General features: G+C 45.5%; 1 protein-coding gene across 1 annotated transcript; it reads right to left on the reverse strand.

The window, feature by feature from the left end:
• Positions 1 to 335: 335 nt before the first annotated feature.
• On the reverse strand, positions 336 to 11,774 carry cct3 (chaperonin containing TCP1, subunit 3 (gamma)). Its single transcript, XM_048525777.2, has 14 exons — positions 11,552 to 11,774; positions 11,378 to 11,439; positions 10,017 to 10,067; positions 9,375 to 9,437; positions 8,457 to 8,553; positions 7,694 to 7,811; positions 6,777 to 6,963; positions 6,218 to 6,367; positions 5,591 to 5,723; positions 2,715 to 2,796; positions 2,337 to 2,517; positions 1,543 to 1,788; positions 902 to 1,033; positions 336 to 750 (listed from the first exon to the last, which is right to left on the reverse strand). Exons 1-14 carry the CDS (start codon positions 11,577 to 11,579, stop codon positions 652 to 654), a joined length of 1,629 nt encoding a protein of 542 aa, XP_048381734.1. The 5' UTR covers positions 11,580 to 11,774; the 3' UTR covers positions 336 to 651.
• Between the last annotated feature and the right edge of the window lie 614 nt (positions 11,775 to 12,388).

The raw sequence follows: 12,388 nt of genomic DNA on the forward strand, positions 1-12,388 counted from the left end.
AATTTTCAATGTTAACTGTTTACACAAAACGAAACCCCACACGTAAACAGCAACTCGATGTAGTTACTATCCTGCAGTTGTGAAGCCAGGAGGTAGTGGGCGATTGAGTCACTAGATTACACTGGTGCAATAAACTCCAATTCTCCTCCTCACCCCCTCCCCTAGTGCATTCACTGGTAAGTGCTTGCCTGCCTGGAGATCCTATTGAGCACTGCAATGGTCAGGGTTGCGCTCAATTAGTACCATCCTCCATGAGAAGAGTCATTCAAGAGCATTGTGCCAAGGAGAGGGGGATGGAGAGAATGGAATAAAATGCTACAGAAACAGAATGGAGCAACATTTCAACATCAGAACCATCTTTATTGAATGCTGACCCTTGAAATGAAAACAAACGTTGCTCTTGATCAGGCATCCAAACTAGGTAACAGTAACTTTTTTCACTAGCCCCCACTACCCAACCAACGCCCACTGACCGAGGTGAACCTTGCTGCCTTTGCCCTTCTTTAAACAATAAATATTTTCAGAGTCTGTGGTTGAGAGGGGGCTGCCTATCCCAAGTTCCCAAGTGGTTAAGAGTGTCAAGGACGTGGTTGTGCATCATGGTGGTCCTTCCTGGTGCAGTGCCGCCTTCTGTTTCACCCCAGCCCATGTTTAGTTGTATGAGGCATCTCCGTCTCCTCCATGACTATCATCCTTCTTACTCTTGTGACCGGACACAATGTCATCAATGCGTAGGAGCAAGATGGCAGTCTATGGGAAACAAACACATTAGAATGACCTGCACACAACAGGCTACATTTAATACATAGGGACCATGTACTGAGGGAAGAGCTTCTATAAAACAGCGCTTGTTCATTCCATTAATCACAATCTTTGCCCTCCGCACTCCAGTGAGACTCACCTCCACTGATGTTTTGAAGGTCTGTGATTTGACAGTCAGAGGTTCCCAGATACCAAGCTCCTTCATGTCCATTAAGGCCCCAGTCTCTCCGTTGACACCCCAGCTCTGACAGCCCTCCTGCGTGTGCTTCGCCTGGTGAAGAAGACACCATCTGTCACCACTTAGATCAAACTGGTACAACAGCCTCAGTGCTAAATGAGTCCCAATTGGACAACTGACTGAGTCAAATCAGAAAGGACTCCCCCCAAGGAGGTAGAGGAATAAATCCCTTAAACAGAGGGGAAAATCTACTTTCAATCCTGGAGATGGCTGCTTAACAGGTTGCTCTAAGACTGGAACGGAGTTAACCCCCTAATGGCAAACACTAATCTCACAAAGACAAGACAGCTGTGCTTGTCAGAGATTCTTCCCACTCAGTACTGAAAACCCTGCAGGTGACAAAACAGACTGCCAAAACTTTTCAATAAATAGTTGTACCTTCTGATGGAAGGATGGGTACAATAAGTTCAGCTCAAAGTTGAAGGAGGGAGAATGTGCAAACAGCCTACCCTGGAAATGTAACCGAATCCTGCTAATACAGGAGCAAACCATGATCATAGATGAATTGATAGGGTCCAGTATAGAAGAGAAGCATGCTTTACCCGCAGGGAAGTCAGCAAACGGATGGTGCTAGCTCCACAGTTCTGAATTAGCGTCCTGGGGATGACCTCAAGGGCGTTAGCCATCGCACGGTATGGCCACTGCTCGACTCCAGTCATGGTCTTGGACTTCTCAGTCAGGGCATGCGCTACCGCCATTTCCACCGCTCCGCCCCCAGGTACCAGGTGTGGGTCCAGCATGATGTTACGCGTCACCTGCATGGCATCCTGCAAGTTACGCTCCACTTCCTGAAACAGAGAACAGAACCTTAACATCTCTCACAAAACAGTACACAGCCAATCTGATCAATTTTTAATTTTGTCCATGGCACTGGCTGCTCGGTGTAACCTGCTGTAGCTCCAATGTGTCCTCCAGCCTTATCCATCTCCACAACCTCCTCCAACCACTACACACCCGTCAATCTTTAACCTCCTCTCAACCTTGCACTGGCTCCATTGCTGCAGAGATCACCTTGTCCCTTCAATTCTGACCTCATGAACACTTCTCACTCCAACAGCTCTAGTCCTCCACAGCAGACCTAAGTTAGCGAGGACGGCCGAAGACTAGCATGCCCTTGCAGGCACAGCTTAACTCACATCACTACTTAAAACACCAACTCAAGCTGGTTGCAATCTTGCAGTTGTGCAAGAGTAATGGATTCTTACAGCTGCCCTAAACTGGGAAACATTGGAACCACACCCTTCCCAACAAAAACCAGCCAGTTTCTAAGAAAGGTTTGAATTTTAAATCCCTCTCAATTAATGAAACGCTTTGGTCGCACCTAGCATATACTTACTGCCAATATCTCTTTGCTGGCTCCTCGCAGGAGAATGGTGCAAGCTTTGGGTTCTTTGCACTCGGTGACAAAAGCAAAATATTCATCGCCAATCTTCTTGACCTCAAACAACCCAGCACCAGTTCCAATATCCTCATCCCGCAGCTCATCAGTCCGGCTAGCAACTCGAGCACCACACGCCCTGCAAAAGTAGACAACAGGTGTAGATTCACAGAAGATTTTCCACTTGCACTAAGTGGCTTAGATATGATATTAATATTTTCACATTTGAAAGGTGAAAGAGATCAGTTCCAGAAACACATTTCACAGTGTACACTGCAAATCGTTATCTAATAAAACCGTGCCACGCCCTTCCCTGTGGAAACAAGCTCACTGTACCTGGCAATTCGGTTGCTGTCACTCTTCCTGATGCGACGGATGGCAGTGACATTTGCCTTCATGAGGTAATGGAGGGCCAGATCTGAGTGGGGGGGGGGGGGGGGGAATGAAAGGATGACAAATATTAAGCTGCATTACTTTGCCCCAAAATAATTTATTCTTTAAACACAGGCCAGCAAAGTTGCTCAGATTGAGCCGCCATATATACGCGAGTAAAAGTTGATCTCATGTAAAAGTCGACCCCCTATTTTTGGTCAAAAAATCTGGAATTTTCCATATATCTCACATAAATGTCAACCCTAATACTTCACAGATTACAATTCAATATGAGAGTCAAGGTATTATGCTGTACATAAATGTTACAATGAGGAGATGAATTTTATTTCGAGCTACTATGTATTTTGAACCTTTTTCATTTTGTATAAAAATTCCCTCCAGGTAAAATAAAACAAAAAAAATGTACAGCAGCATTTAAACCGCAAGTTATTGAAGTTGCAGAGAAGACAAATAACTGTGCAGTAGCAAGAGAATGGTATCTTGGAGAAACTTGACAGAGACTAGAGAAAGATACTGAACCAGCTTCAGACAATGGCAAAACAAAAAAGTGTGCAGACAGAAGTAAACCTAGCAAGTTACCTCAACTGGAGAAAAAGTTGCTGAGTATGTACTTGAAAACTGTCGAAAGGGAAAGTTTGTTAGTCGTGAAGCCAACAATCCACGCAGAAAACAAATCATAAGAAGGATGGAGCTTTGGCTGTTAACACAAGTGCTGGATGGTTTTCAAGGTTTACATGAAGGTATCACTTAGTACGTCAGCGGAGATGATTGCACAAAAGCTGCCTGCTGAACTAGAAGATATCACGGTAATTACCGTAATTCATTTTTTAAAAAAAATTCATTGAGAGATCAACCGGGCTTCTGCTAACGATACGGTCTTTTGCACTGTAGCATGAATTTCAGTCCCTTGAAAGTAGTATCCATGTAATAGTCACATGAACTTACCCTTTAAAAAAGTCTGAAAAATTTGACTTTAACATGAGTACTTACAGTAATAATGAATTATTTCAAGACTGAACCCACAGGTCTTCAGCACAAGCATGTAGGCATTAGCTCTCAACATGATCCGAAATCAAGTGCATGAAGTTTATTTAGCAATGCCAGACACAGACAGGGACAAAGATGACGGCTGTGTGCTAATGTTATTAGACTAATAGTCCAGAGGCTGAGCCTAGTGCTGTGGGAATACTGATTCATAGCCTTCCCTGGCAGCTGGTACAATTTAAAAACTTAATTATAAATCTAGAATTGAAAGCCAGTCTCAGTGATGGTGATCCTGGTCATTGATATCATTTGAGGACCAATGTAGTCTACATATGACACCAGACCCACAGGAATGTACTTTACCTGCCTATACGATGTAGGAACAGAAGTAGCCACTGTCCAATGAGTCAGTTCCTACATTCACAGCTGGTCTATCAAATCTACTTTACTTTCCTGCCTTTTCCCAATAACCAGATTCCTTTCCCAATTAAAAATCTCTATCTTAACCTTGAGACCCAGCCATGACAATCCTCTGCAGTAAATAATTTCAGCTTCACTACACTCAAAAGAAATTCCTCATCATATCTGTCAATAATGGACAACTCCTTACTATGAGATAATGCACTCTAGTCTAGACAAGTGGAAACAACCTCTCCAGATCTACTCTGTCAAGCCCCTCCAAGAATCTTTGTTCCAATAAAGTCTCCTCTCACTCTCCTAAACTTCAATGAGTATAGTCTCAACCTACTCACACTTACCCAAAAAACTCCCTCCATCAATCAATTTAGCGGACAACCTCTGTGCTACCAGTATACCTTTTCTTAGATAAGGGGACCAGAAGAACGGTTTACAGTATTCTATTTGTGGTCTGACCAGTGCCTCATAGCTTTAAGAAGACATCCCTACTTTAGTACTCCATTCCCACTGAAATATAGGCCAACATTCCAGTTGCCTTCACTATCACCCACTGAACTTGGATGCTAACTTTGTGTGACTCATGCACTAAGACTGCCAAATCCCCATCTCCCAAAGCCTTCACCATTTAAATAATATTCACCTCCTCTATTCTTCCTGCCAAAAAGTGAGAACCTCATTTCCAACATCTTCCGTCTGGCAAATTTTAGTCCCCTGATTTAACATGTCAATATCCCTCTGCAGATTACCATTCTCACTGACTGTCTTCCCCCCGACTGCCTTCCCCCGCAACCTCACGGCATTTTGAAATGGCCCGAAAGGCACTCAGTTCAAGACCTATTAAGAAAATGCCAGTGACACCCATCATACAAGAGAATGAACAGTTAATTGCAATTTCGTGCATGAAAACATGGACTGGGAGAACTTTCACCTAAAGTAGCACTACAACTGATAGCTAGAAACTGAAAGCCCTATACTAAACGACATCGATTGGTGCTCTTCATTTTCCAAGCTTGTTCCCGGTGATATAGCACCAATAAATTTGCCAAAATCTTTTAGGCTGACTGCAACAAGTACATTGCCTTGCCACATTCACCCACCATGAAAGTGGGGTCACACAGCTAACAGAGGTGGCTAGGTTAAACAAGAGTAAGCCCAAAAGTGATTCTAGCCTTTAATATTCAATGCAGAGATAAAGCAGTGTGCACTGATACTGAGGAACTAGTCACAGGAGTTATCATCTTGGCTCAGCTTGGATTACAATACCAAACAAGTACCATTCCTGCACCTTTCATCTCAAGGAAAGAGTGGCATGTTAGACTGTTTTTCCAAGGACTCTGATTCTAGGAGCCATATGCCAGCAGTCTCCACTTAGCAGTCTATATGAACACCACAGGTCCCTGAGTCAGGCTGCACAGTACCTGAGATACCCTTTTCAGTGAAGAGCAGGTCAGGTTTAAGACGGATAACATCCTCACAAATCTGCTGGATATAATCTTCCTCCATCTGCAAGATGCGGGTGAAGTCCTCCTCACGAGTGATCTCGATATCAGTCTGGAACAATACATGCCAATTATTCAGAGCTCAAGCAGAACTGGTAAACAATCATCTCAAGCACAGTGATTCAGGAGATTTCTAACAGGCTTTGCACCATGTCATTGGGAGATACTCCCTTGATGAGGTACTGGAAAGGTTAATTAGATCACTGACATAGTTAGAGAGTCAACACACTGAGCGCAAGGTATCGTCAATAACCTCTCCATGTTTATGCTCAGTATGGTATAAGGAGCATTAATTAGTGATCCCCACCCCTTTCCCCCTAGCTGGATAAGGGCAGTATCAGGCTCAGCTATGATACCTTGAATGAATATCCATTGTCTTGAGTTTGAGAGTGATGAAATATCACTTGGATAAAAAGGTACCTGGAGGGACACCAAAGATAACTGGCCCATCAACTGACATTGCTTAGTGACTGGTGCTGCCTACCACCACTGCAATACCCAGCACTCAGGAACAGCAAAAGGCAGATGAAAACAGTAGCCTCAAACCTGGCTCTCTCCTTTCTTGTACTCCAACGAGCAGTCCAACAGCATGATGCGGGGGTTCTTGATATGCCTGCGCATCCGCGGGTGGGTCACATCTTTGTTCACCATCACGCCCCGCAGCACACTGGATTCGTGAATGAAGCCTCCAGGAATCTGTCAACATGGAGAAACCAGTTACACCATGTGCATGAACAAAGCACCTGAACAACCTGCTTCTGCTCACTGTTCTGGAAGCCAGGTGCATTCAGTGAATGCGCAATCAACTGAATTTTCAGTGACATTAACACAAGTTGTGAGCAGTTTTCCCCCACTGCCAGACAGCTGAGAAACAGTGTTCCACTTGAATCATAATAAGTATCCCAATGAAAATACTTCTAATACTAGACTAGTCAATCTCAGCTTGAGTAAAGTTAAGGGCATCACAACCAGAGAGAGGAAAAGAGAGAAGGATCTCACAATGTAAACATGCCTCCTGGGAGGTGCACGAATCTGGATAGCAGATGAGGACAGAGCTACGTTTGTCTGTGATGTGAGCCATGATTAATCATGGTACACTACTTACTTTCTCCACCTTGGCGTACTTCTTGATGTCAATCTCCTTGCGGCCGTTTTCTTCCATCTCCACTGTCTTTACTGCGTCAAGCGCGATGTTACAGGCCAGGTCAATCTGGAGATTGTTCACCTTTGTGTTAATGGCACTTCTGATAATTTTCAGCATCATTTCACGGTCATTAACGTCGACAGGAGTACTGTGAAAACGGTGTTATGAGTGACAGATTTTTCAAACAGTTGGTGAGTGTCACAAGAGAAAAAAACTATTCTGGTCAGCAAGCATTAGTCAAAGAGATATTTTTCAGAAAGACAATGGGACCACAAACATCTACACAGTGGCTCAATGATTAGCAATGCTGCCTTTCAGCACCAGGAACCTGAGTTCAATCCCACCCTCGGGCGACTTTCCATGTAGAGTTTGAACACTCTTCCTATGTCTGCGTGGGTTTCCTCTGGCTCCTCCAGTTTCCTTCCACAGTCCAAAGATGTGCAGGTTAGGTGGACTGGACGTGCTATGTTGCCCATAGTGTCCAGAGATGTGCAGGCTAGGTGGGTTGGCCAAGGGAGGGTTACAGGGATAGGGTAGGGGAGTGGATCTGGGTGGAATGCTTTTCAGAGGATCGGCATGGACTTGATGTGCCAAATGGCCTGCTTCCACACTGTAGGGATGCTACGAAAACACTTCAGCCTGCTTTTCATATTTAAACAGTGATTGAATGAGGCAATCTGGGGATGTCACCGAAATGTTTTAGCCATCATTCCTGTGATTTATATCCAATAAAACACATTTGTTCCTTTGTTGCACACGTTCTGCAAGACCACACAACTTTTCAAAATGCAATACATTGGTGTGAAGTGCTTTTTTCACAATGCACAAAACTATGTCCCATTTTCAGACCATGTGAACAAGAACCAGAGATGCCATACCTGATCTCCTTGAGGGTTGTGAGCATATCTTCAAGTGCCTGGTGGTAAGCACCAATGATGACAGATGGGTGCATCTGTTGCTCCAGGTACTGCTCGGCAACTGACAGCATCTCTCCAGCTAAAAGAAACCAAGGTATCTGAAGAGTGAGCTAAATAGCCAGTCACTTAACTGGGAACTTGACATTCTCTTGTACCAACTACAGTCTAGTTGCATTTCACAGTACTGGTAAGACAGGAGGCTGATCATAGGCGGGGAGGTGTAACAAGGGGCCTGTTGATTTTTCTGTGCCTTTCTGCTTTTGAAGCAACCAAAGGTTTCACCACACAAACCCATCAGAACATTGCTGGCTTCTGACTCAATGTTAGGGCTGCAGGGTGAGACACAGTGGAGAGGCACTGCAATTTCAACAAAGACCTCAACCCACTGGCATTTAAGGGAAGTTCATTTCCAAATGTGGTATACTAAGCGTTGTCATTTTATGGAGTAAAAGAATTATAATCAAATACAATGCATGAGGGCGAGGTAGCTCTATTTACTTGGAGGTTTCTATCAGGAATACAATTCACACTCAGTTACCACCAGAAAATAAATCACTGGCCAACCTGCTTCTTCCCACCAATTGCTACTAAAACCGTCACTCACTCACTCACCTTTCTTTTTGAGTAACCTCAAAGGCAAGCACAGGCCAGGCCATTTACTAGAATTCTTGATCAAATCTAGATAGTCAGAACACCTTGAGTAATAAGTGAAATTCTAACTTACCGAGGATGATGACAGATGTGGTCCCATCACCAACTTCTTCATCCTGGGTGCGGCTGATCTCAATCATGGACTTGGCTGCTGGGTGCTGCACCTGAATCTGGGAAATTGAAGGGAATGCACGAGTTGGAGGGTGGAAACTGAGGATGTTCACAGTCACTGCTCAGGAATTGAGGATTGCAGTGTCTTTCCAATGCCCCAACCACAGTTCAGGTTGATGGTTCTCAACTCAAAACAGTTCTGAAAGACCTTGAGACCCTCAGCTTTTTGTTCTTCATGTCTAAGGTAAAGACTATTACAGCACTTCACTACCATCATGGCACACAAGGCCATTCAGTCCACCGTGCCTGTGCCAACTCACTGAAAATTCTATCCAACTTGTCCTACATCCTCCCCAACAACACTGCGATTCTTTTCAAGTATTTATTTGATTCTCCCTGTTGGAACTTTCTATTGAAAGGTGTTTCTAATACCCTTTCAGACAGTTCCAAATCGCAGTAACTAGGTGCGTCAAAACATTCTCCAGACTATCTTGACTTTACTGAAAATGATCTCAGATCACCAGACCACCAGTAGGACCGATTAATCACGTCTATTAAAACCTCTTCACAAATCTGAACTAGATTACATAGGTTCATCTAATGGGAGTTTCACAGACAGGTCGACAGTTTTAAATCAATGCTCTCCTACATCTGCATGGCACGAGTTGATGATACAAACAGATCTTGACTCAGCATGCCATGGCTCCAAAGCCAGAAGTTCAAATTAAACAAATCAGCGAAATAGAGATATAATCTTAGTAACTACAAAGCTGTCACTTATGCCAAACACACTTATGTCAAGGTATTTTGAGTGAAGGAGAATGAGAAGCCGCACACTCGAACAGATTCCTAATGCTCGTACAGGTGAAACCACACCTACCTCTCGCAAAATGGCATTCCCGTCGTTCGTCATGACAATGCCACCCATGGGATCCAGCAACATCTGTTGGGGGTGGGGGGTAAATTACATCACATTAATTTCAATACTACACTAATGAGCTCCTGCTGTTTAACTTCAAATGCAGGTCTGGGGGGATATTTTTAAAGCGAGGAGGAGAAAAATTTATTAAAGGACATGTGAGGCAACTTTATTTTAAGCAGAGTGGTTCATGTGTGGAATAAACTGCCAAAGAAAGTAGCGTGTGGGGGCACAGTTACATTTAAAAGACATTTGTTTAAGTTCGTGAACAGGAAAAGTTTAGAGGGATATGGGCAAAGCGGAGGCCGGTGGGCCTAGTTCAGTTAGGGAACATGGTAGGCGTGGACTAGCTGGACCAAAGGATCTGTTTCCATGCCATATGATTCTAAATCTTCCCCCTTCAACTTAAATTATCCCATTACTCTTTAAAGACTGGAGCTGCAGCTGTGGCTGTCAGCATATTTGCATAACATCAGTCAATATCAATCGCTTCACACACGACTCCAAGTCCCACCCAGTCCATTTATAATTAACCCAACATGGTGTCATCTTGGTAGGTTGCTGCAAAACACCAGTCTAACACGCCAACGTTAATTTCTGTACCTTCATCATTGCCCTTGGTCCCAAACATGTTCGAATAACGTCCGCAATTGTCTGAAAAATATAACCATAAAAACATCAGGTGCCAATAACAGGGCTGTTGACTAGTACTGAGCAATATTTTTGGAGATCCTTTACTTGGGTTTTACTAGGAAAACAACCTCAGGCTGACTTGGTGATAACACTCTGCGGAGCCGGAGGGACACAACAGGCCAGACAGCAGATCAGTAGGAAAGTTGACATTTCGGGTCAGTACCCTTTCTCATGTTCTAAAGAAAGGTCCCTACCCGAAACGTCAACTTTTCTGCTCCTCTGATGCCGCCTGGCCTGCTGTATTCCTCCAGCTCCACACTGCTTTCTTTGACACCAGTTCCTGCAGTTCTTGCTATTTCAGGCTGACTTGGTGCTTTCTGGATGTCACTGACCTGTCTACTTAAAGGCAGGGGGATGAAAACCAAAGCAATTGAGAACACAGTGTAGAACTGGATGAACACAGCAGGCAGAAAAGCTGATGTTTCAGGCCTAGACCCTTTATCTCTGATGTAATCGAGAACATCCCTCCAGCTCACAATTTAGGGCTATATGCTGACACCAGTGTCCCAAGGCCCTTTTTTTTGGGCCGCACAAAAGATCTCAAGTCCCATGGCAACTCCACAAATGGCCTTGACCACCACAGAGGCCCAGAAAAAAAAATCCTGACCCTCCCCACCCCCATTGAGTCTCACAAGGAAATCATCCCAAGCAACCAGCTAAACTCAAAACAATCCAGAGCACAATTTGGATCAAGAATAAAATGGACGTACATGGAATAGTGTGGGTTAGATGGGCTTCAATTTGGTATGACAGGTCGGCACAGAGGGCCGAAGGGCCTGTACTGTGCTGTTATGTTCTATGGACTGCAGATCCCGATAGATCAATAATAAAACCCCCAGAGCCCCATTTAAATCCAGAGAAATCCTGAGATCCTATTGAGATACAATACAAAGGGACCATGATCCCTAAGAAACCGCCAATAATAGGTTCTGGGGCCCCAATAAAATACTCCAGATTTCCATTTGGACCAAATAAAAAGGCCTATGAGCTCCATCAAGAGCCAATAACAGGGTCCTAAGCCCTTTCAGACCCAAAGAAGTTGCACCTGAGCCCCATCAAGAGCCAATAAAAGGGTCCTAAGCCCCATACGGACCCAATAAAAGGTCCTGAGCCTCGTCAAACACATCGAGACCCCAGTAAAAGGCTCCTAGCTGCCGTGTTCCGCCCGACTCTCCCACCACCGTTCACCCGGTGGAGGAGAGGCCTAGGCCCGGGCTGCAGCCTCGGCGCTCGAGTAGTCCGTGTGCCCGAGCTCCAGGCCTCCTCCTCACCTTCGCTGCGTTAATATTGCCCTGTTGGACTTTACGGCCGGACTCCCGTTTCACATTCTGACCTGGGGAAGAGGAGATTTTTTTTAATTAAAACGGATGGCAATAACGGAGTTTATTAACAGAAATTCATAAAGGCACCAAATGAATAATCACGATCTGATTTGAGCCACTCACTTAAAACCAACACTTGCCGTCCCAACATTTTTCAATCTTTCTTTCTGTCTCTTTTTCTGGAACCTTCTGCTGCCTCACGATAGGCCCCGCAACCAAACCTGCTGCTCCGTCCCGCTAGCCGACACGCAGGATTGACGGTCACCCTTAGCCAATCACCACCCCGGTATCGCCGCGACCCTCCAATCGCAGGAAAGAAAAGGCGGGGCTTCCGTTCCGTCCGAGGCTGTTGGGTGAGTTTGACTGCACCCGGCTCCTCGTGCGGGACGGTTGGAACCGCTTGCGGGAGAGAAGGGGAAGGGGCGGGAATAGATCCAGGAGGTAGGCCAATGGTGGGTGACGGATGGGCTGACTGGCAGGGACGAGAGCGGTGTAAGAGGTGGAGCCACGTTGGTGGGCGGAGGGGATGAGCGCATGCGTCTCAGTGGGCGGGGATTATGCAGGGAACGCCTTTGGGGCTGGGTAATAAAATGTGAGGCTGGATGAACACAGCAGGCCAGGCAGCATCTCAGGAGCACAAAAGATGACGTTTCGGGCCTGGACCCTTCATCAGAGGGGGGGATGGGGGGATGGGGGGATAGGGGGGGATGGGGGGATGGGGGGATAGGGGGGGATGGGGGGATGGGGGGATAGGGGGGGATAGGGGGGGATGGGGGGATAGGGGGGGATAGGGGGGGATGGGGGGATAGGGGGGGATTAGGGGGATGGGGGGAGGGAACTGGAATAAATAGGGGGAGGCGGACCGAAGATGGAGAGAAAAGAAGATAGGTGGAGAGAGTATGGGGGGGTGGGGAGGGGATAGGTCAGTCTAGGGAAGACGGACAGGTCAAGGAGGTGGGA

This window comes from Stegostoma tigrinum, chromosome 47, assembly GCF_030684315.1.
Source record: "Stegostoma tigrinum isolate sSteTig4 chromosome 47, sSteTig4.hap1, whole genome shotgun sequence".
Taxonomy (NCBI): domain Eukaryota; kingdom Metazoa; phylum Chordata; class Chondrichthyes; order Orectolobiformes; family Stegostomatidae; genus Stegostoma; species Stegostoma tigrinum.

Bases quoted from the DNA above. Each gene is read 5' to 3' on its own strand.
- cct3 (XM_048525777.2), bottom strand. From the start codon at position 11,579: ATGTTGGGACGGCAAGTGTTGGTTTTAA. The intron at 6,964-7,693 runs GTATGGCATCTC...CCGTTTTCACAG, and splicing joins ACAACCCTCAAGGAGATCAG to TACTCCTGTCGACGTTAATG. The intron at 6,368-6,776 runs GTAAGTAGTGTA...CCATGTTGACAG, and splicing joins AGTACGCCAAGGTGGAGAAA to ATTCCTGGAGGCTTCATTCA.